Source organism: Ictalurus punctatus, chromosome 13 (genome assembly GCF_001660625.3).
Source record: "Ictalurus punctatus breed USDA103 chromosome 13, Coco_2.0, whole genome shotgun sequence".
Classification (NCBI taxonomy): Eukaryota; Metazoa; Chordata; class Actinopteri; order Siluriformes; family Ictaluridae; genus Ictalurus; species Ictalurus punctatus.
The window spans coordinates 6,260,178-6,284,456 of NC_030428.2; the positions used below are offsets into that span (position 1 = coordinate 6,260,178).

Here is a 24,279-nt window from a genome sequence, read left to right on the forward strand (position 1 = left end):
GTGAGATACTGTATATATTTATATATAAATATTGATAAATGACAGTGTGCAATAACAACTGTTACGTCGTGGCGAACTCGCAGTTTTCAGAACGCAGTGCCACCTACAAACATGGCGGTTTGACAAGTGTGAATGAGTAGTAATCTTTTTTTTTTTTTTTTAATTATTTTAATTTAATTCTTATTGCTTTGGGAATATATTCTTTTTTACATTTTGATAATTAATATTTTCTTGTGAATTTTAATCATTTTCTTTGGAACTTTTGGTACAAAATTAACTCCAAATGTGTCGAGCCCACAGTCAGTAGGCGAGCTTTTGAAACATTTGTGATCTGTGGATTCGTTCGCGAATCGGTTCAAAAAGAATGAATCATATGAATCGTACGCGAATCAACGGCTGGGCACGCATGCGCAGAAAATGCGACAGTATGGCGACTACCAGTGAAAACTTCGGGTCTAAGGAAAGCAGTTTGAGGAAAAGATACAGAGGCGAAACTCCTAGTTTAGTTAAACAGTCAGACAACAGCAGTAGTGAAACAGTTCAACAAAATGAGAAATATGATCAGAAAGAAAAGGTCCGGTTGCGAACAGGGACTTATTGGCTCACTAGGATTGTGCTACTGCGGTCTATTGCCTTCATGTATTGTGAGTGTTACATATTGTTTTGCGTAACGATAATAGCATCTGGATTCTAGATAGAAGTTGCATATAGGACAAAATGATTATACCCAGAATATATAACCTAATAGTTCCTTTGCTGGTTCTAAACTCCTTGGTTCCCACAGAAGAAGTTATGCACATCAGCTTCTTTGTTTGTTTGTTTGTTTGTTTGTTTGTTTGTTTGTTTGTTTGTTTGTTTGTTTCATCAGGGGCCACTTTGTAGATGGTCTTATATTGTTATAGTGTTGTAGCAGGCAGTTGCAGTTCATTCATGAAACTTGTATATTATAAATGAATGTAAGTTATTTTTTCACCATAAACTCAATTGCAACAGTATCTTACGTACCTTTTCTTTCTGTAGTCGTTGCCTTTACTGTGGCTTACAACCAGAACAAACAGCTGATTGGGGAGAAGGGCCTCACACCTTGCAAAGATTACCTGCGTAGTGTTAAACGCTATGTAGGTGGTAAGATCAGCATGGCTGCGCTCACATACGCTCCCACTATTTTATGGTTCTTGGACTGGGAAGACATGAATGCCAACCTTGATGGCATAGCCCTGGCAGGATTGGCACTTTCTGGCTTTGTGCTCTTATTAGGGAAGGCCAACATGATCATCATGGCAGTGCTGTGGATCCTATATCACTCTATAGTGAACGTTGGACAGCTGTGGTGAGTGACAGTATACACACACACACACACACACACACACACACACACACACAACCAACAACCAACATGCCAATTAACTTGCTGTAGTCAAGTACCACCTTGAGATGTTATTGCAACTACAGTGTATAACTAGAGTGATAGATGTTAAAGGTACTTGACCGTTAAATTTTATATTAGGTCTGTAGTAGATTAGACCAAAATATTTCTTAATTTTTTTTAGCAAATAGAACACTCTAATATATCAGTTATAGTGTACTCTTTTCTTTTTGCTTTTTAGGTATTCCTTTGGTGAGTATAATAATTTATTTATTAACTAACTGTAAGATTTGCAGAACAGTTTCTTCTTCTTCAAGGTTTTTATGCAGACTTTACCATCAAATATTGATGAGATGAGATTTTCAGGTGTGATTAAGGCAAAATGTTTATAACACGTGGCCTGCGGGCCAAATCCAGCTCATCACCTAGTTTCATTTGGCCTGCATGAACTTGGAAAACATAATACTGAAGAATTCACAGCAGCTCCATAGCGTAGCAACCGCAATTGTATGCTGCGTCATCTCGCAACTCGCAGTGCTGAAATGCAGGTTAAAATCAACATGTGTGTTGTAAACTCCTGCAAGGTACTTCACCAGCTCTCACCTCCTTATCTCTGTGCTTATAGTGTAGCTGTTTGCCTAATAGCTTTCAAACAGAAACAGGAAAAATACATTATCCCAATTTTCCTAGGGAGATCTTATTCTAATTTCCTTAGTGTTAACTGATAGAATATGTTTTTTAAAAAAAAACAAAAACTGTGATTATGGCCCTTCCGTGTCTCAAACAATTATGTTGTGGCCCAGGCAGAATTTGAGTTTGACACCCCTGTTCTAGAAGAATATTATGATCTGTGGTATCAAAAGTGGCGTGACTAAGGTTAAGCAACACGAGTAAGGAAACACATCCTTGATTATAGGCCAGTAGTAGGTCATTTATCAGTCTATCCAGCTGTCTCAGTCCTGTGATGAGGCCTACATCCTGACTGAAAGATTTCATGAATGTGATCCCTATGCAAGTATGATCACTGATTAACTAGACCTAGACTTTCCCAGATGGTGCTGCCGTGTCTGGACGCTGTCCTGGTCACTCGCTTAGACTGTGCTTTTATTGCTTTTTTTTTATCTACTTCTAATGTCTCCTTTTGCACATATGACATCTGCACTGATCACGTATGACAGCAGAACACTTTTGAACATTGGTAACCACTATACTTACCAATTTGACAACGTTTTATCCACCGACCCAATGTGACCATCTGAAACACTGTGCAGCACGGAGGGCACATGCGAGCGCTCCCTAGAGGTAAAGAGAAATACAGAGGAAAACATGCTGGGGGCCACAACAGACTGAGGAATAGAGCACACAGTCCTCCCCTGCCCGGTATTCTGCTCACCAATGTCCAGTTTCTTGAGAACAAGATGGACGATCTCCGATTTCAGAACCAGGATAAGATTCCAATAGGACATCAGGAACTGTAACATACTCTGTCTGTCCGAAACATGGCTGACTCCCTTGGTACCGCACCCAGCTGTAACACCATCTGATAACGTCACCGTTCTACGGATGGACAGAACAGCGGATGCCGGTAAATCCAGTGGTGGTGGGGTTTGTTTCATGGTCAACAACAAATGGTGTGACCCCAGGAACATTACTACTCTAGCATTCCTGCTCACTTCACCTGGAACATCTGACTATGATGTGCCGTCCATTCGACTTGTCCCATGAGTTTACATCGCTCATTGCCACTGCTGTGTATATCCCTCCTCAGGCATACACAAGCATGGCTCTATCTAAGCACTATCTGCTATCAGGCAAGTGCTTTTGTAGTCTGATGGCTAAAACTCGCTTAGGAGGGAGCTCCTTTCCTCAGGCTACCAGACTCCTCAACATGGAGTCCAGATCCCATACAGATCCCTTAGGATTCCATAAGGACACTACAGTCACTGCACTTTGTATTGTTAGAACCCATACATACTGCTTATTTTGTACTTCCAAAACTTTTTGCTATGCTACAAGAAATGAGGGGCGGATTTTCGTCCTGCCCTAAAAAGGCCGGACTTGCCCTCAAAACTATTCCAATTTTCTATAAAGCTCACATTGTTTTCAGAGCACCACCTACACATCCAGTTCAGTAACCATAACCTGTTGTAAGCTACATTACCACTTTGTATTAGATAGGGCCAGAGGAGAGGTCGACCAATAGTGGACTTTACAGATACCAATAACTATGCTGGGTGGTATCTGCCGATAACCGATCAATCAATTGATAGTTTTTGAAATTGATACTGAATGAAAACATAAAGTAAAATACTGCTGAACTTTATTTTAAAAAAATAAACAGTACTGGCTGTACCATGAAAATGTACTGTACTTTTTAAAATGAAAAATATCTAAATAATGTATATTAACTCTGAATAAATATTAAAGTAAATAAACAATATACATCCAAACTGAACCAAAAAGTAACACTCCAAATAACAATTTAAAATAGAGACATCCAAAATGAATCAAAAACACTTCAAATAATAACAAAATTTGTCTCCAATAGTTTTTATTTCACCCCTAGAGGCTGCTCTCATAGTGTATAATGACAGTAGACTCTTCTCAGCCTCTCTGCAATGGACACAACCGGGAAAAACTTTCAGTGTGGATTTTTGCCAATAATTGTTCGAGCAATCGGTTATCGGTGCCGAGTAAATCAGCCAAACCGATCAATTGGTCAACCTCTAGGCCAGAGCATATTATGTCATTGGACAATGCCTTCACTAATTTACATACCTCTACAATGCTAGCATTAGTACCCTCAGACTGCAAAAGTCATATATCATTAGTTGCTTGTTGCATTACTTAACTATAATATTAGAAACTGAGTAAATATGCTGGGTTTTTTTTGGGACCGGTGCTCACCACTTTCTGTTGTTCTCCAACACCATCCTCACCACTTCATGTTCTCCAACACCATTCCCCGTGTTCTCCAACACCATCCTTGTGTTCTCCAACACCACCACCATCGGCCTTGTGGACATTAGAGAACACCTTTGTAAAAAGATTATATTGAATTGTGGTGATGTTTTTTTTTTTTAAACTGTTTACAGCAAGTGAGCTAAGAGAGCTAATATGCACATGTGTGCAGGGTTCACCAGCAAAATTTCCACATTTTTTGCTTTGTCTTTGCCTTGGAAACAAGTTCACCAAAAATCTAACTGATTAAAGAAACTTCTTTAAATCCTCACCTCTTCCTCGTCTTCCCCAAACACCATCCTCGCCGCTTCCTCGTCTTCCCCAAACACCATCCTCGCCGCTTCCTCGTCTTCCCCAAACACCATCCTCGCCGCTTCCTCGTCTTCCCCAAACACCATCCTCGCCGCTTCCTCGTCTTCCCCAAACACCATCCTCGCCGCTTCCTCGTCTTCCCCAAACACCATCCTCGCCGCTTCCTCGTCTTCCCCAAACACCATCCTCGCCGCTTCCTCGTCTTCCCCAAACACCATCCTCGCCGCTTCCTCGTCTTCCCCAAACACCATCCTCGCCGCTTCCTCGTCTTCCCCAAACACCATCCTCGCCGCTTCCTCGTCTTCCCCAAACACCATCCTCGCCGCTTCCTCGTCTTCCCCAAACACCATCCTCGCCGCTTCCTCGTCTTCCCCAAACACCATCCTCGCCGCTTCCTCGTCTTCCCCAAACACCATCCTCGCCGCTTCCTCGTCTTCCCCAAACACCATCCTCGCCGCTTCCTCGTCTTCCCCAAACACCATCCTCGCCGCTTCCTCGTCTTCCCCAAACACCATCCTCGCCGCTTCCTCGTCTTCCCCAAACACCATCCTCGCCGCTTCCTCGTCTTCCCCAAACACCATCCTCGCCGCTTCCTCGTCTTCCCCAAACACCATCCTCGCCGCTTCCTCGTCTTCCCCAAACACCATCCTCGCCCCTTTTTAGAGCTTCCAGAACAGCTTCAATGTTTATAAAAAAATTTATATAAATTTACGAAAAGATTGATAAATGAGGCCAAGTAAACTTAACCATGGACTTAAAGCTTCACAGTGGAGCTGATAGGCTCTGCTTGCATGTTCATTATTTCATCACCATTAACAGGTGTTAACATGTATAATACTGTATATTTCATTACAATTACCACCATTATGTGGATTTTTAATTAACATTGTCCCCATTTTCACATGTTTCTGTAGTGTTAACATGCTACTAATATTACTATGCAGCTTTATATTCTGTATGATTATAGTATGTTTTTTGTGTCCATATGCATGCAGGTTGGGAGAGCCAGCTACTTGAGACAGGATTCCTCTGTATTTTTCTGTGTCCTTTATGGAGTCTTGCACAGACTCCCCGCCACTCCCCACCTTCTTTGATCTCCATCTGGTCTTTCCGCTGGCTCATAGTGCGAATCATGCTTGGGGCAGTAAGTATGGCACATGCACTTATGACATATGATGACCTATAATTCAAGCGTTACACTTCCTTATGCACTTTTATGTTTCTAAATCAGTTTAATTTTTTTCCATACTAGCACTGTGTGCTGTAATCTGTAGTGAATGAATCCACATCTGAATGAAAATGTGTATAATTTATGCACATGTACCACAGCCAGCATTAGGCATTATCAGACAATTTCCATTTCAAGGCAATTTCATGTTCAGGGTAGGTAAGGTATACTGTAAAGCCCCAGTCACAGTAAGCCTAGCCGACTGTAGTGGCCACTTTAATTTTACATTTACATGTATTCACTTAGCAGACGCTTTTATCCAAAGTGACTAACAATTGAGAAAAATACAAGCAAAGCGATATATCTAGCAGAGAACAATACAAGTAGTGCCACCACTTTTTTTATTATTTTTTTATTTATTTTATTTTAATAAATGAGTAGGTTAGGTGTTCACGGAAGAAGTGGGTCTTTAGCTGTTTTTTGAAGATGGTGAGATATTCTGCGGTCCGGATTGAGATTGGAAGTTCATTCCACCACTGAGGAACAGTTAGTGTGAAGTTTCTGGAAATGGACCTTGCGCCACGCTGAGTGGGAACTACTAAGCGTCGGTCGCTAATCGATCACAGATTCCGTGAGGGAACGTAGGCCTTCAGGAGAGAGTTGAGGTAGGAGGGTGCTGTTCCTGACAAGGTCTTGTAGGTGAGCATCAAGTCCTTGAATTTGATGTGGGCAGCTACAGGAAGCCAGTGGAGGGAGCTGAAGAGGGGTGTGACATGGGTTCTCTTGGACTGGTTGAAGACGAGGCACACTGTAGCATTCTGAATCATCTCAAGGGGTTTGATGGAGCTGGCTGGGAGGCCTGAAAGCAGTGAGTTGCAGTAGTCCAGTTTAGAGATAACAAGAGCCTGGACTAGTATCTGTGTAGCCTGTTCGGTGAGGTAGGGTCGGATTTTCTTGATGTTGTACAAGATGAACCTACAGGACCTTGCAGTTGTTGAGATGTGGTCTGTAAAGGTCAACCTGTCATCAAGAATCACCCCAAGGTTCCTGGCCATCCTGGTTCGCATGAGTGTGAGTGAGCTGAGCTGTACAGTGAGGTTGTGGTTGATTGAGGGACAGGCTGGGATGACGAGAAGCTCAGATTTTGCCAGGTTAAGCTTAAGATGGCGTTCCCTCATCCAGACCGAGATGTCCGACAGACAAGCAGGGATGCGTGCAGAGACGGAAGGATCGTCAGTCTGGAAGGACAAATAGAGCTGGGTGTCATCAGCATAGCAATGATATGATAAGCCATGAGACTCAATCACCTGCCCTAGAGATGTAGTGTGGATAGAAAAGAGCAGTGGACCCAGAACTGACCCCTGTGGAACGCCAGTTGTGAGTTGCTGAGTTTCAGAAATACCTCCCCTCCATGGTACCTTGAAGGATCTGTCAGAGAGACAGGATTCCACCCAGCGCAGAACCGATCCAGTGATGCCCAGGCTGGAGAGAGATGACAGGAGGATCTGATGGTTCACAGTGTCGAAAGCAGCAGAGAGGTCAAGTAGGATGAGGACAGATGATCTAGAGGTTGCTCTTGCGAGTCGTAAGGCTTCAGTGACGGAAAGCAGAGTAGTCTCCATGGAGTGGTTGCTCTTGAAGCCAGACTGCTTGGTGTCCAGGAGGTTGTCCTGTGTGAAAAATTGGAGAGTTGATTAAAAACAGCTCTTTCAAGAGTTTTGGAAAGAAAAGGGAGGAGGGAAACAGGTCTGTAGTTGTCAACTACAGCAGGGTTAAGTGATGGTTTTTTAAGCAGTGGGGTAGCCCGGGCCTGCTTAAATGAGGTAGGGTATGTGCCAGTAGAGAGGGATGTGTTAAAGATGTGTGTGAGTGCAGGTAATAGTGTGGGGTAATAGTGTGAGAGATGGACTGAAGAAGGTGAGAAGGGATAGGATCAAGCGGACAGGTTGTGGGACGGCTAGAGAGGAGGAGTTTAGAGACATCAGTCTCTGAGAGAGGAGAGAAGGAAGTCAGTTGGGAGTTACATGGAGGAGGAGCCGGTCTATGCATGTCTGGGGTTGAGAACTGGTTCCTGATTGATGTAACCTTGTTGGAAAAGAAAGTGGCAAAGAAAAGAAAGTCATCTGCAGTGAGAGAGGCATTGGAAGGGGATGAGTGGGACAGAGAAGAGAGGAAAAGGTTTTGAAGAGAATGCGGGTGTTGGGAGAACTACCAATCTTCTCTTGGTCGTATGTGGCTTTAGCACTGGAGATGCTATTGGAAAAAGAGGAGAGTAGTGTCTGGTAATTGGTTAGGTCATTTGGGTTGTTTGATTTGCGCCATTTCCTTTCAGATGCTCTTACCTGGATCTTGTGTTTTTTTTTTGTTTTTTTTATTTTTTTTATTCCAATATTAATACATTATAATATATTTCTGAAAGCAAGTGAATCAGCGATTTATAGAACTCAGTAATAGTCAGTCCACAAGATGGCAGTCTCAGGTAGTCAAAATGCAATATATACCAGCAGAAAAAACAGCCGGCCACGTGTGGCAGCACTGAAGCATCACCTCTCATATTAAGGAATGTTTGTAGAACATGTGTGGCAAGTCATTATGTGATGGTGTATTGAAGTAACGATACTTCTTATTAAGTTCTGAATGGGAATAGTTGTTGTTTTAGACAGTTGTAATTTAGAAAGGCTTACCAAGGGAGAGCTTAACAATCTTAAACAAAGCTTTTATTTTTTTAATACAGCATAGAGAACAGAATTATTTCTTGTTTCACTTTGCTCTACTAACATTACTAATAACATAGTTAGGATAAGAAATGAAGAGTAACAATCAGGAACTGATAAGGACCTTTTTAATTTTTCCTTTTTTTAAATTATAAACAAGATTACCTTATTACTTTCCAGACCTTCAGAGGCCAGCTGTTCAGTTATTTTGTAAATAATAAATATTACCTTTCTGAAATATTACACCTATTTTTATTGTTTTGTGCTCAAATGGACCTGAACCTTTAAAGCGCACCTATTATGGTTTTGAAACGCACATTTTAATGTGCTCTACTTTAAATTGCAGCATTGCCTTTTTTCCCAGTGTGAAAAAACGGCTCGTTAAATAATTTGTTCTAAAGGATTCGTTCTAAACTCCTTCTTTCAGAGAGCATACTCTGCTCTGATTGGTCAGATGTCCCAGTCTGTTGTGATTGGTCTACCGCTGTCAGCGTGTGTCAAAAAGAAAACGCCCTTTCAGCTCTGTCTGTTCGCGAGCAGCCAATGAAGACCAGATCCGGGGCTTTTTTTTTTTTTTTTTTTTACACACAAACGTACGCAGGTTAGTACAGGAAATAAGTCTGGAATTACTAACGACTCGTTTCAGCTGTTCAGAATCGGTTCCTTCTTTTGGGAGTCGATAACTCCGTTTGTGGTGCGCTTTTATGTTTTACAATTAGCAGACTTTTTACATTCACAAACAGCTCTATAACGCACTACATGAAAGTAATATTTGAAAAACCATAATAGGTGCACTTTAAGACCATAAAAGCATATTTAAATACTATTCACTTTTTTAAAAAAAACAACATATTTAAGTGCTGGGAAAACACCAGAGAGATTCACCCCAATTTATTAAAAGTAACTTTATTCTATTAAAATGATGAAATCATTTGTATAATAGTGTGATGCACTCCATATGCACTTCGCACAGGGCCGTTTAGAAGGTTAAGTTTTCTCTTAAGCATGACCTTTGTGTGAACCTTTATGTTCAGGCCCACCATCAAAAATTATATTGAAGATCCAATGCTTTTGCTTTCATAAATAAAACAATAAATCTATTTTCAATTAAAATTGAAATTTCAATTAAAATTGTTGGAGCTGGTGTGAAGCAGATTATCTAGATAAAGCTCTCATGAATGGGGCTTTAATTCACCTGCCATACAGTGGATTTAAAAAGTCTACACACCCCTGTTAGAATTGCAAGTTTTTGTGATGCAAATAAAACCCCCAAAAGATACAGAATCAACTTACAAACGTATTAACTTACAAAATCAGTGGAATGGATGGACCAGTTGCATGACATCAGAGACAGAGACCAAAAGAGAGATAGATAGAAGCCTCACTCAGAATCACCAGACCTCCCCAAAATATAGAGGTGACCACCATTTTATACCTCCTGAGCACACAATATATGGCCAAAAGTATGTGGACCCCTCTACTAATTATTGTGTTCAAGTGTTTCAGCCACAGCCATTGCTAACAGGTGTATAAAATCAAGCATATAGCCATGCAGTTTCCATAAACAAACATTGGCAGTAGAATGGGTCATCCTGAGGAGCTCAGGGTCTTTAAAAGTAGCACTGTCATAGGATGCAACTTTTGCCACAAGTCAGTTCATAACATTTCTGCGGTGCCTTAGTCAACTATAAATGCTGCTATTGTGAAATGGAAGCATCTCGGAGCAACAGCAGCTCAGCCTAGCACTCTTAGCACAATAGCCCAACAGATTAATTACTCCCTTCTTTATGACAGTGTGTAGGCATTATGCTTTTGGGGATTGTATTTCAGATGTTGAGCCTGCTGATAAGATACAGATTGAGAAAACTGAAAAATGTGTTTGCATGTGGATCAATTGGTGAGAAGATTTAGTAGTAGATATTTGTGAGTTCTGAGTTATTAAACAAATATTTTAAAAAGTAAACTAAAAATAAATAAAGTTATTGTGTCTGTACTTGTCACCAGTGCAAATTCCCTGAAACCTGGATGAAGCTGGAATAATAAATGTTTCTTTTTAGTTTCAGTCTCTGTCAAAAATTGAGATGGGGTTGTTATATTTTTTAAGGGTTTGATCAAGATCAGAGGAGATCGTTGTTGGAGGGACCTGACCTGCATGGACTATCACTATGAGGCAAGTATGTTTGAGTGTAAGGGGAGAACCGGCACAGTTGTAGCATTTTATTTTATTAAAAAAAAAAAAAATTTAAATTAAATTATGTCATGATTATTTGAATTACAGACTTTTTATTTCTAAGATAAAATCATACATATGAATGATTCTTTTGTCATGTGAAAATTTGCCCATGTTGTCAGCAAGTACTGTGGCGTTTCATTGAAACCAAAAGGAGTCCCTTGTTAGAATTCTACTGACAGTGGTGTGGGTCAGTTGCAACAAGACTCAAAAACACTATCAACGAACAGTATATACATATAACATACAACATAGATATTACAAGTTACCATTCAAACACTGAATAGTGTCACATACAATGGAGCTTGAAAGTTTGTGAACCCTTTAGAATTTTCTATATGTCTGCATAAATATGACCTAACACTTCATTAGATTTTCACACAAGTCCTAAAATTAGACCAAGGAGACCAAATTAAACAAATGAGACAAAAATATGACCAAATAATATACTTGGTCATTTATTCATTGAGGAAAATGATCCAATATTACATATCTGTGAGTGGCAAAAGTATGTGAACCTCTAGGATTAACATTTAATTTGAAGGTGAAATTAGAGTCAGGTGTTTTCATTCAATGTGATAATAATCAGGTGTGAGTGAGCACCCTGTTTTATTTAAAGAACAGGGATCTATCAAAGTCTGATCTTCTCAACACATGTTTGTGGAAGTGTATCATGGCATGAACAAAGGAGATTTCTGAGGACCTCAGAAAATAGTTGTTCATTCTCATCAGGCTGAAAAGGGTTACAAAACCATCTCTAAAGAGTTTGGGCTCCACCAATCCACAGTCAGACAGATTGTGTACAAATGGAGGAAATTTAACAACATTGTTACCCTTCCCAGGAGTGTGGACCAACAAGGATCACCCTAAGAGCAAGACCACCCCAATAGTCATTGAGTTCACAAAGGAACCCAGGGTAACTTCTAAGGTTCTAAAGGCCTCTCTCACATTGTCTAATGTTAATGTTCATGAGTCCACCATCAGGAGAACACTCAACAACAATGGTGTGCATGGCAGGGTTGCAAGGAGCTACTGCTCTCCAAAAACAACATTTCTGTCTGTCTGCAGTTTACTAAAGATCACGTGGACAAGCCAGAAGGCTATTGGAAAATATGCTGTGGATAGATGAGACCAAAATAGAATTTCTTTTTAAATGTGAAGTGTTTGGAGAAAGGAAACACTGCATTCCAACATAAGAATCTTATCCCATCTGTGAAACATGGTGGTGGTGGTGGTAGTATCATGGTTTGGGCCTGTTTTGCTGCATCTGGGCCAGGACGACTTGCCATCATTGATGGAACAGTGGATTCTGAATTATACCAGTGAATTCTAAAGGAAAATGTCAAGACATCTGTCCATGAACTGAATCTCAAGAAAAAGTGTATCGTAACATATTTATCATGATATCTATTATATTGTCATCATGGCAAATGGTCTGCACTTATATAGCATTTTTTTAACCTTAGCAGTTCCAAAGTGCTTTACATTGTGTCTCATTCACCTATTCACACTAGGGATGTCACGATACCAAAAATCTAGTAGTCGGTTCCAGTACCACCAAAAGTAAACGATACCATGGTGTGGTATGAAAATTAAATTTAAAAAATAAAATTAAAACTCTCCTGGAGATCATCAGAGGCTAATAAAACAGTGGAGGCTACAATTGCTAAGGTGCACCCCTAAACACACACCCCATACTCAGAATGCAAGCATTAGTTTAAATGCACTGATATGGTGGCAGGCCGAAAAGATTTATTAAAAGCATGAACATTTGAATAATTATTAGTGACATTAGGCAATATGTTGCTGACAGGACACGGGATGAATGGCGATGCATGGTGACCCATTCGTAGGTAGTTTAGAACACTGCAATGCGTTAAGGTCATTAACAAATAACTGGCTATCACAAACATTACATGGAGCATAACGTTATCTGGTTTCACAGCCACAATGCAGCTGCCTCAAACAAACATAATATAGGAACCGTCTTTCAGGTGCTTCGACAAATTCCAGGTGTTTCCTCGCTTTGTTTGAAATGAACGATAGCATTGGTTGCACACCGGCTTCAGAGCATCAATTATATGTTTGTTGTCATCCACCTCGAATACGAAGTATTTCCATATTTGACTCTTACCACCTTTCCTCTCAACGAGTCGGGGCGGAGCTAAAATCGTCACCCTCTTCTATAGTTTTTCCTGTGTGCTTGTAGTTGTTCTTCCTCTTCACCACTTGTGGACTGACTAAAATACGTACGCATATTTGCTTCCCCCTTCAGTTCCGGAAGAATTGCAACCTTGGTACCTTCATTACAAACAGTACCTACACTACTGCAGAAAAACAAGTACTGTCATGTTTTAATAACGTTGGTACCGACTTGGTATCGAAGTATCAGTTCTCGTGACATCCCTAATTCACTTGCACACCAATGGTAGCAGAGCTGTCATGCAAGGCAACTTGCCATTGGGAGCAATTTGGGGTTCAGTGTCTTGCCCAAGGACACTTCGGCATGTGGAGTCATGCGGGCCGGAAATCGAACCTCCAACCCTACGATTAGTGGACAACCCGCTCTCCCACTTGAGCCTCAGCCGTTCAAATATCATCCTTATCAAAATATCATCAGACTTATCAGATCAGTACGAAGTGAATAGCCAATAGCATAAATGTACATATAAGGTGCTTAGTATGAACTGTAATGAGACTAGGTACATTCCTAAGAGATTAGGTGCCAATTATGTGTATGTGTGTAGGTCCTCAAAAGCAAGATTCTACAGAAGTATAACTGGTGTTACTCTACTGCAGGTATTACTGTACTGCACACATACCTTCTCAAGGATTGGCTCCAGATCTACTGCCACCCTGACCAGGATAAAGCACTGAAATTACTGAAGATAAATTAATGAATAATGGAAAAAAAAACAGAAATGTATGCATTGTATTTGGTAAAGCGACCTTTACCACCTGGGCAGTGACTGGACTGTGGTTTTAAACCATTCCAGTGTAGCATTGATAGTTTGTTTAGGGTAACAACTCTGTTGCCACGGTTGGGTGGGTTACTTTAAAAATGTATTCCATTACAGTTACAAATTACTTCATAAATGTAATAAGTAACGTAATCCAAGTATAACAATATTAAAATAATTTAATCTTATTACTTTTGGATTAATAAAAGATCACTGTCCCTGATGTGGGTAACATTACATAACAAAAGTTAGGGTGACTATATTCTGGTTTTCCAAAAAGTGGACAAGTTTACTTTTTTTTTTATCCATGTCTTAATAGCATTCAAAACAGTGTTACTATGAATGCAGGTTTTAATACACTGAAAAAGACCCACTATTAGTATCACAGAAATATATAAATTCCTACATTCTTTTGAATGTCCATGGAATAAAATAAAATATTATATACCATGAGTGTACCTTCTGCCATCATTTACACATTTGAATGACCATGTAATATGAAGCAATGTGATAACGTGAAGTTAAAAATGACCTTACATGTCCATGGGTATTGTTTCGACTCAGGACAGCTGGCATTTGCTGCTTTTGTCAAGCAACTGTCTGATGCCGTACACAACAGTGAGTCACTTCTGTGCGTTCGCTGAGAGGCAGGAATTTGGCCAATAGTTGCTGCAAGCCTTTTAGAATCGACCAATTGGTGTCCAAGAAGGCGGGAATTACAGAGAGGGGTTAAAGCAGTGCAAACATGCACACACGATGCAGTATTAGACCATAAGCACATCATAATGAAACTAAAACCAAATCCCAAACATTTTCTCAAATTTATAAATCCAGGCTGGATGCTTTTTTAAGGTCCGAAAGAGAGGACGTATGGTCACCCTAACAAGACCATTTCAGAGAACATTTTGTGTTAATTTCTACGAAATTAAGTTTGTGCAAAATGTATTTGTGCATGCACCAGGAGGTTGCTCATATGAGCCATGACTGGCAAGAGAGAACCAGAACTATAATCAAGCAGCTGTCTACATTGTGTTATTAAAAGATTAATTTCTTTGTGTTTAAATATAAAAAAAATTATCCTGATAGTATTGTCATTTTTTACAAAATATACCTGTAATCTGATTACTTTGTTTTTTGATGTAACTGTAATGGATTATAGTTACCAGTATTTTGTATCCTGATTACGTAACGCTGTTGCATGTATTCCGTTCCCCAAGCCTACTTGTTGCAAGGTGAAGCTCTACCCCAGTCTCAAGTCTCCTGCAGACTGGAACATGTTTTCTTTTAGGATTGCACTATATTTGGCTCCGTCCATCATTTGTTCGACCATGACCACTTTCCCAGTTACTGCTGATTAAAAGTACCCCCACAGTAATATGCTACTATCAACATGATTGGCTAATGGCTTTCAATAAGTCTCGCAAGTCTATAACGCACAGCTTTCTGGAGCTACGCTGTCCAGTGAACAGCTTCTCCTATCTTAGTTGTGGATCTCTACAGCTCTCAGAGTTATCCTTGGATGCTCCAGAGCCTTTTGGCTGTTTCTCTGACTATTGCCCTCCCTTCCTGGTCAGTGACTTTTGGTGGATGGCCGCCTCTAGACAGGTTCTTTCCATTATTTAATAATGGATTTAATGGTGCTTTGTGGGATCTTCAAAAGTTAGGATATCTGTTATAGTCAAACCCCGATTACTATTTTTCCAGAAATTTTGTCCCAGGCTTGTTTTGATAGCTTATTGGGCTTCATGATGCTGTTTGTAGTTATATTGAGATCACAAGACACACGTGTTGATTCCATTCAACTATGTGACATTAGTTAAAAACTATCTATACAAAATCTAATTTAATTCACTAATTCACAGTAATGGGGACAAATAATTATGCAGTCATTTTTTCTGGTTTTTATAACATTTTTTGTTTTTTTGCAAATAATTTTACAAAGTATATTAATTCCCTTGCCCCCATGCAAAAGTCTTTCCACAAATTAAAATTAGCATTATCGACTCATGGAAATAACACTTTTTAGCATTATCTTTCCCAACAAAAAAAATACAGGAAAATGTTTGTATTTTAGTAAATAAAGTAACATATTACATAATAGATATTTCCTTGACAAAAACATAATGAATGCTGTCAGGTTTTACCTGCAATAACAGAAGCAAGTGTGGTAGTCAAAGTCTCCAGAAGAATTGTGGCAGATTCCCCAAGCTGAACAGAAAAACTTGCGAGACACTTTCCTTATTAAACTGTATAAAATGAACCAGAGACATGTTTTTACAGATGTATTTTAAAGGCAAAGGGTTGTTGCACAATATTTACTTTGTTTGGTTTATTCCTGGTTTATTGTTTATTGGTACATTTTGTTTTTGTTCTCCTCACACAGACGCAGCCTGTTCCTAACCCCATCTCATACTTTTTGCACCACTCCCCTTGGTGGTTCCATCGTTTCGAGACCATAAGTAATCACTTTATTGAGCTCGTTGTGCCTTTCTTTACTTTCATGGGCCGACGCATGTGCATGGTAAATGGAGTCCTGCAAATCCTCTTTCAGGTGATGAACATGCACATACATATATACATGCATGCACACACTCCTAAGAGTCAGACTTCAGCTGTTTAAGAAATATAAAATTAATCTGTGGTCTGATTATATAATAATAACAACAAGCAGCACAACAACATAGCCATCTATTTGCACTGGTCGATCTGCAGGGAGCTTGGAGGACAAGTGCCTGAGAAATGGTATGGATGTTAACAGCAGTGATTAATATTGAAGACACCATTATTACGTGGGACGTGGCAGTGCAGATGGACCATACCATCTCAGCAAAACATCCTGCTTTGGTGGTCCACTGTAGGAAGAAGCAGTGCCTACTGACCATTGTAGTGATCCCAGGTGACAATATCATGTTCAATGAAGCCGAAAAGCTAGGCAGATATAAAGATCTGAAGATCGAAATCAGCAGGATATGGAGAGCCAGGACCAGAGTTGTACATATGGTGATCAGGACTCTTGGAACCATCGAGGAAGGATTCAAAAAGAACCAGCAAGATGTGCAGATGGCACTGATTGGAAACACACATCCTATGCAAAGTGCTGGGCTAAACACTGGTCAGGTCACGGACCCCTCAGCACCCATCTGCTAATTGGCAAAAAAAAAAAACAAAGAAATGTATTATTATTATTATTATTAACAACAATATTAAGAATCTATTTATATTGTGTTTATTATCTCAGCATGTTTTACATGCTAATTTAAAAAAAAATCCAAAACAGTATTTATATGATAAAAAATGCATTAAATATAAAATGTGAATTGATAATGAATTAATTATATGTTTTGGACAACTACTACAAATCATTAAAAGTATATTTCACAAAATAGAACAGAGCCAAGAACTAAGATTAGTCTAGTTACAATGTGGATGTATGAATTGAGTGTTCTTAATGTCCTTTTGAACACTATTGTAAAGTCTTCCACTGATTTTCAGGAGTAACATTAGGCTTGCCTCCGCTGAGTAAAGTCCTTGTGTATAATGTTTCAGGAGATAAGCAAGATATGACAGTGCTAAGCCATTCAGAAATTTAAACATCATGACATTGTGGAATGTAATAGACAGCCAGTGTAGCTTGAATAAAACTGAGGTAATGTGCTCTGACCTTCTTTTCCTGGTACTGGCGCCTACATTCTTAACAAGCTGAGACAACAAGCTTCCTAAAATTTGAACAACCAGTCAGCAACACGAGTTCCACAAGAGTCTAATCAAAGAGTTATATAAGTAAACACTAGTTTTTCCACAGTCAAGTAGGTATTTCTTATTTAGGATGTTTCTCAGATGATGGAAATCAAATCATTATTGGGATATATACTTACTGTATTTGTTTGTGTTTGTATTTGTTTTACAGGTGGTTCTTATAATCAGTGGGAATCTTAGTTTCCTGAACTGGCTAACTATAGTACCAAGTTTAGCTTGTTTTGATGATGCAGCATTAGCATTTCTGTGGCCCATTCGACGAACTAATCAGACCTTACTGAAGCTGCAGAATGAGGAGGCAGCAGGACAAACAGCTACTAAAGGTCTGTGTGTAAGTGTGCATGTGTCACTTTTTGCAAGCTTTGGGTTATTTTGTTTGTTTGTTTGTTTGGCCAATGGGCCTTCAGTGTAAATTCAACCATGCATAATGTTAAATTACCTATCCTGTTAAATTACATAACCGTATAACTTTTCATAAAAACCTTGACAGTTTTTTCTGGTTTTGTCCCTTAGGCATGCTCATTAGGCGTGTGGTTAATGTGGCTTTTGGAATTTTAATCACATATCTGAGTGTTCCTGTGGTGATCAACCTCCTAAGCCCTAGACAGGTGATGAATACCTCTTTTGACCCTCTTCGCATTGTCAACACTTACGGGGCTTTTGGCAGGTGAAGCTCATTTACTTGTTTTTAGAATTGAAGTTTAATAGATTACAGTTCCTAGGTTACTTGATCAAATTTTTGTTTTGTTTACTATGTAATAGGTCACTAAGATAAAGTCGGTAGCATATTGTTTTTGAAGAACATGTTATCAACTGTCTAATTACTGTCCCATCAACTTTACTTACTGTTACATTAACTAACTTTATTCTCAGCATGGAACTGGTCATAACATCATAATAAGGGCTGTATAAAATCAGGTTTTAGTCACAGATACAGCCAAGTCACTAGATTTGTCACAAGATGGCAAACATTGTTAATTATTTGTCACTCTCTCTGTAGCATTACTAAGGAGAGAACAGAGGTGGTGTTCCAGGGCACGCTTAATGCCTCACACTCTGATGATGGTGTTGTATGGGAGGAGTATGAGTTCCTCTGCAAACCTGGAGCTCTACATAGAAGACCTTGCCTCATTTCCCCTTATCACTACAGACTAGACTGGCTGATGTGGTTTGCTGCTTTCCAAGTAAGGGAGAGATATGTTAATGAATATGATTCCTGTATCATTCACAAATGGATATGAAGGTCAGCACAGTCTGAAGCATGTTTTGTCATTTTCCTGAAAACTTGTGTTCCTCCTTTTCCCCTCCAGACATATGAGCAGAATGAATGGATCATTCAGATAGCAGGCAGACTTCTAGCAGATGACTCCACTGTGCTCTCCTTAATGGACCACAATCCATTTCAGGGAAAAGACAAACCTCGGTAAGACACAGTACACATTTGATATCAGGATACAGTGGACTCTGATAATATTTAATCTGGGGGGCTGTTTAGGTACAGTCTGCATTGTTATCGTGTCCTGCTGACCTACATACCTATACATTTTGTTAAAACTGAAAAGGTTACTAGTTAGTTATAGAGCCCACAGTAACTTATTTGGATTTTTACAAAATGATCTTTAAAATACAGTCCTCTGAAAAGAGGACATTATGTACAGTATCTCACAAAAGTGAGTACACCCTTCACATTTTTGTAAATATTTGATATCTTTTGAATGTGTAAATTTGATGTCCCCGCAAAATAACTCAACACACAGCCATTAATGTCTAAACTGCTGGCAACAAAAGTGAGTACACCCCTAAGTTAAAATGTCCAAATTGGGCCCAATTAGCCATTTTCCCTCCCCGGTGTCATTTGACTTGTTAGTGTTACAAGGTCTCAGGTGTGAACGGGGAGCAGGTGTGTTCAGTTTGGTGTCATCGCTCTAACACTCCCTCATACTGGTCACTGGAAGTTCAACATGGCACCTCATGGCAAAGAACTCTCTGAGGATCTGAAAAAAAAAAATTAAGATAAAAATAAAGATGGCCTAGGCTATAAGAAGATTGCCAAGACCCTGACACTGAGCTGCAGCACGGTGGCCAAGACCATACAGCGGTTTAACAGGACAGGTTCCACTCAGAACAGGCCTCGCCATGGTCGACCAAAGAAGTTGAGTGCACATGCTCAGCGTCATATCCAGAGGTTGTCTTTGGGAAATAGACGTATGAGTGCTGTCAGCATTGCTGCATAGATTGAAGGGGTGGGGGGTCAGCCTGTCAGTGCTCAGACCATACGCCACACACTGCATCAAATTGGCCTGCATGGCTGTCGTCCCAGAAGGAAGCCTCTTCTAAAGATGATGCACAAGAAAGCCCGCAAGTAGTTTGCTGAAGACAAGCAGATTAAGGACATGGATTACTGGAACCATGTCCTGTGGTCTGATGAGACCAAGATAAACTTATTTGGTTCAGATGGTGTCAAGCGTGTGTGGTGGCAACCAGGTGAGGAGTACAAAGACAAGTGTGTCTTGCCTACAGTCAAGAATGGTGGTGGGAGTGTCATAGTCTGGGTCTGCATGAGTGCTGCCGGCACTGGGGAGCTACAGTTCATTGAGGGAACCATGAATGCCAACATGTACTGTGACATACTGAAGCAGAGCATGAACCCCCCCCCCCTCGGAGACTGGGCCGCAGGGCTGTATTCCAGCATGATAACGACCCCAAACACACCTCCAAGACGACCACTGCCATGATAAAGAAGCTGAGGGTGAAGGTGATGGACTGGCCAAGCATGTCTCCAGACCTAAACCCTATTGAACATCTGTGGGGCATCCTCAAATGGAAGGTGGAGGAGCACAAGGTCTCTAACATCCACCAGCTCCGTGATGTCATCATGGAGGAGTGGAAGAGGACTCCATTGGCAACCTGTGAAGCTCTGGTGAACTCCATGCCCAAGAGGGTTAAGGTAGTGCTGAAAAATAATGCTGGCCACACAAAATATTGACACTTTGGGCCCAATTTGGACATTTTCCCTTAGGGGTGTACTCACTTTAGTTGCCAGTGGTTTAGACATTAATGGCTGTGTGTTGAGTTATTTTGAGGGGACAGCAAATTTACACTGTTATACAATCTGTACACTCACTACTTTACATTGTAGCAAAGTGTCATTTCTTCAGTGTTGTCACATGAAAAGTTATAATCAATTATTAACAAAAATGTGAGGGGTGTACTCACTTTTGTGAGATACTGTAGGTCTTCTCTGTGCACTTGCAGACAGTGTGTAGTGAGCAGCTCTGTGCACTGACAAACAAATACAGGTTGACAGAGCTAGACCTCCACAAGTTTTGTTTTGGTCCAAAGTGCCACAACGGCTGTCAATGAAAGCACAAAGAAGCACATCAGTGAAATTTACTAGAATATATTAGCCCAAATGGAGATCAAACCTGGGGGTTGTGCCACTCTGTGTAATTGCTTGACGCTAACGTCACTTATAGTCTGCATGAATCTACAGCTGTGGGATCATTACACCCCCAGCCCACAGCATCACTTCATATTATTCAGTGTGCAGAATGAAATACGACTTGATCTCAAGCTCTGCTCCATGCTGCTCTGAGGCTGATGGTAGTGAGCACTAGGGATGTCACAATACCAAATATCAGAAAAAGTACACAGTACTCGATACCAAAGTCGATACCACAGTGTGGTTTAAAAATAAAATTAAAAACTCTCCTGGAGGAAATCCTCCTCTGGCTGATACTGGCAAAAAAAAAGAGAGAGAGAGAGAGAGAGAGAGAGAGAGAGAGAGATATTTAAGTTATCAAACACTGTCTGACAATGACTAATAAAACAGTGGAGGCTACAAATGCACTCCTAAACAAACACACACACACACACACACACACACACACAAACAGCTTATACTCTGAATGCAAGCATTAGTTTAAATTCACTGATATGATGGCAGGCCGAAAAGATTTATTAAAAGCATGAACATTTGAATAATTATTAGTGTAATCATTAAGGCTACATTTAGCTGACAGGACACGGGCTGAATGGCGATGCATGGTGGCCCATTCGGAGGTAGTTTATAACATTGCAATGCATTAGCGTCTTTAACAAATAACTGGCTTTCGCAAACATGCTCATTACATGGAGCATAACGTTAGCTGGTTTCACGGCCACAATGCCCGCTGCCTCAAACAAATATAATATAGGACCCATTTTTCAGGTGCTTCGCCAAATTCCAGGTGTTTCCTCGTTGTTTTTTTTTAATGAGTGATAGCATCAGCTGCACACTGGCTTCAGAGCATCAATTATATGTTTGCTGACATCCTCCTCGAATGTGAAGAATTTCCTTATTTGATTCTTACCACCTTTCCTCTCAACGAGTCAGGGTGGAGCTAAACTTCTGTAGTTTTTCCCATGTGCTTGTAGGCGTTCTTCTTCACCACTAGTGGACCGACTAAAACACATACGTGTACTTGCTGCCCCCTTCAGGTCCAGAGAAATTGCATCCTTCATTACCAACAATACCTATGCTACTGCAGAAAAACAAGTACCGTCACTTTTTAAGAATGTTTGCATCGACTTGGTACTGAAGTATCTGTTCTCGTGACATCCCTAGTGAGCACTGACTGTCTGTGAAGACTTTTTTTTTCTAAGGCTGAAGTATTAAAAAAAAACTCCTGCTAAGTCAGGGCTAACGGCTTTAAATGTGAATTATAATTGCTGGCTTTCCAGGATAACTTGCACCTTTCTTCCATCACTCAACAATCATTTTTAATTAGAAGTCATACAAACTGCAATTAGAAGTCATACAAACTGCAGCTTTAAATGGACTTCCTCCTTGTGGTGTTTTTCTTTAAACAAACATTAACATGTCTACTCTTTTATACTTTTAGGTGGATACGAGGAGAACACTTCAGATATAAGTTTACCAAACCTGGCAGTGCTTCTGCAGCCAAGGGGAAATGGTGGGTCAGAAAGCGCATTGGGCCTTACTTTCCCCCAGTCAATTTGGAAGGTCTCAGAAAGTACTTTCAGTCGAGAAATTGGCCACAACCAGATTCCTACTGAAGAGTTCACACTGACGTCAGTGAAAAAAAAATCAGGCAACTGTGTTGGCACATGTGTTAGAAGGACTCTAATGCAGGTTTAAGTTCAAATGATATATGTAACAGAAATTTATTTTTTCAAAATAATTAAACAAATGAATGATTATACCATGATTGCATATTCTGGTAACTTCATGTATGATTTCTTCACAATACCTTAATCACTTTTTTGTGAACTGTTCCCTGTATCTTTGTTTTTGACATACTTGTGCAGAAAATGATCAAATTTGTTGTCAAATTGTAATGATGCATTACAGTGTGAATTCTATAGTTGCAGTTATGTTTCATTCTTGTGATCAGAGCTGTCCCGAGTATGTGCCTTAGACTTGCCAAGTGTGCTATTCCCAGTTTCACATGCTAATTCCCCAGTTCAGTGTTTCTTCCAGATGTCACATAAACTAGAGCAGAAATTACTTAAAAATTTGCCATGTTGTTTTATGATGTGCCATATGTAACGTTGCACCTTCTAAATTTGACGTTTTTACTAGAAGCATGATTCCAGTAATGGACAGTAGAGATTAGAAGTACTAACAACTGCCGAATTTTATTTATTTTTTTTACCTGTATAAATCTAGCAAACATCAGTCTTTGTTGGTTGAGAGTAAATGTTGTTGTCTTTGACAAGACAATCCTGATAAATTTGTTGCCAAAATTCTGAAATACCTGGACACTCCCAATGGCTGGCGGTGATTGGTAGATGGGAGGGTTAAAACCAGTGGGTTAACCTGATCTCCTGAGGTCTCATTGGTGGTGATGATAATATTCATTATTATCATTGGCTCTGGATAAGGGCATCTGTTAAATGCTGTAAATGTAAATAATACTGGGCCAAATTAATACACCTACACACACATATAGGCAGATAGGTACCTGCAGTAGTGATTGCTGCACTACTGCTGCCCATCACCCCCGTGTTTCCTGTCCATAATGCTTGACTGTCTCCATGCCATGTTTCATCTGCATAAGAAAACATAATAAACAGAAGTAGTATCCCATTTGTTCAGACAAACAATAAAAATTAAACTTACGGTTCTGTCATCGGTCCCTTCATATAATTTGTATTTTTATTAGACAGTGTGTGTGTAGTGTATATACTTTTAGTTTCTCCTCCAAACACATTTTTTTGGGGAAATGATGATCCAGTAAATAATACACTTCATTCATGTTCATTACACCTGCAAATCCATATCACAACTGCTGAATACCAGATGCATCACTGAAATGTGCTAGAATATATTAGCCTTGGGGTCGTTCTCTGTGTAATCACTTGACGCTAATGTCATGTGATTATTAGCCAAAATGGAAACATACGACATATACTCTGAGAGAACTTAATTAGTAACATTATACTAATACTGGGTAGGGCCTCCCTTTGTTCTCAAAACAGCCGCAATTCTTCATGGTATGGATTCCAGAAGATGTTGGAAGCATTCCTTTGAGATTCTGGTCCATGTTGACATGATTACATTACACAATTGCTGCAGATTTTTCAGGTGCACCTTCAATCTCCCGTTCTACCATATCCAGAAGGTGTTCTATTGGATTCAGATCGGTGCCTGAGAAGGACACTGAACTCATTGTCATGTTCCTGAAACCAGTTTGAGAAGACATGGTGTGACAATCATCTCTTGAATGCCACAGCCTATTTGAGTATTGTTGCTGAATATGTGCATCCCTTTGTGGCCACAAGTTACCCATCTTCTAATGGATACTTCC

At 40.0% G+C, this 24,279-nt stretch overlaps 1 protein-coding gene across 2 annotated transcripts; it reads left to right on the forward strand.

The window, feature by feature from the left end:
- Positions 1-389: 389 nt before the first annotated feature.
- Positions 390-23,591, forward strand: lmf1 (lipase maturation factor 1). 2 transcript variants are annotated; one of them, XM_017484411.3, is made up of 11 exons: positions 390-644; positions 1,021-1,330; positions 1,608-1,618; positions 5,635-5,783; positions 10,626-10,691; positions 16,095-16,262; positions 17,619-17,790; positions 17,981-18,134; positions 18,468-18,651; positions 18,778-18,890; positions 22,351-23,591. In XM_017484411.3, the coding sequence occupies exons 1-11, from the start codon at positions 407-409 to the stop codon at positions 22,523-22,525; spliced, it is 1,740 nt and encodes a 579-aa protein (XP_017339900.1). In that variant the 5' UTR covers positions 390-406; the 3' UTR covers positions 22,526-23,591. The 2 variants fall into 2 exon arrangements, with proteins under 2 accessions (XP_017339900.1, XP_053541138.1); XM_053685163.1 differs by lacking the exons at positions 390-644; positions 1,608-1,618 and having other exon boundaries at positions 1,204-1,330.
- Positions 23,592-24,279: the final 688 nt, after the last annotated feature.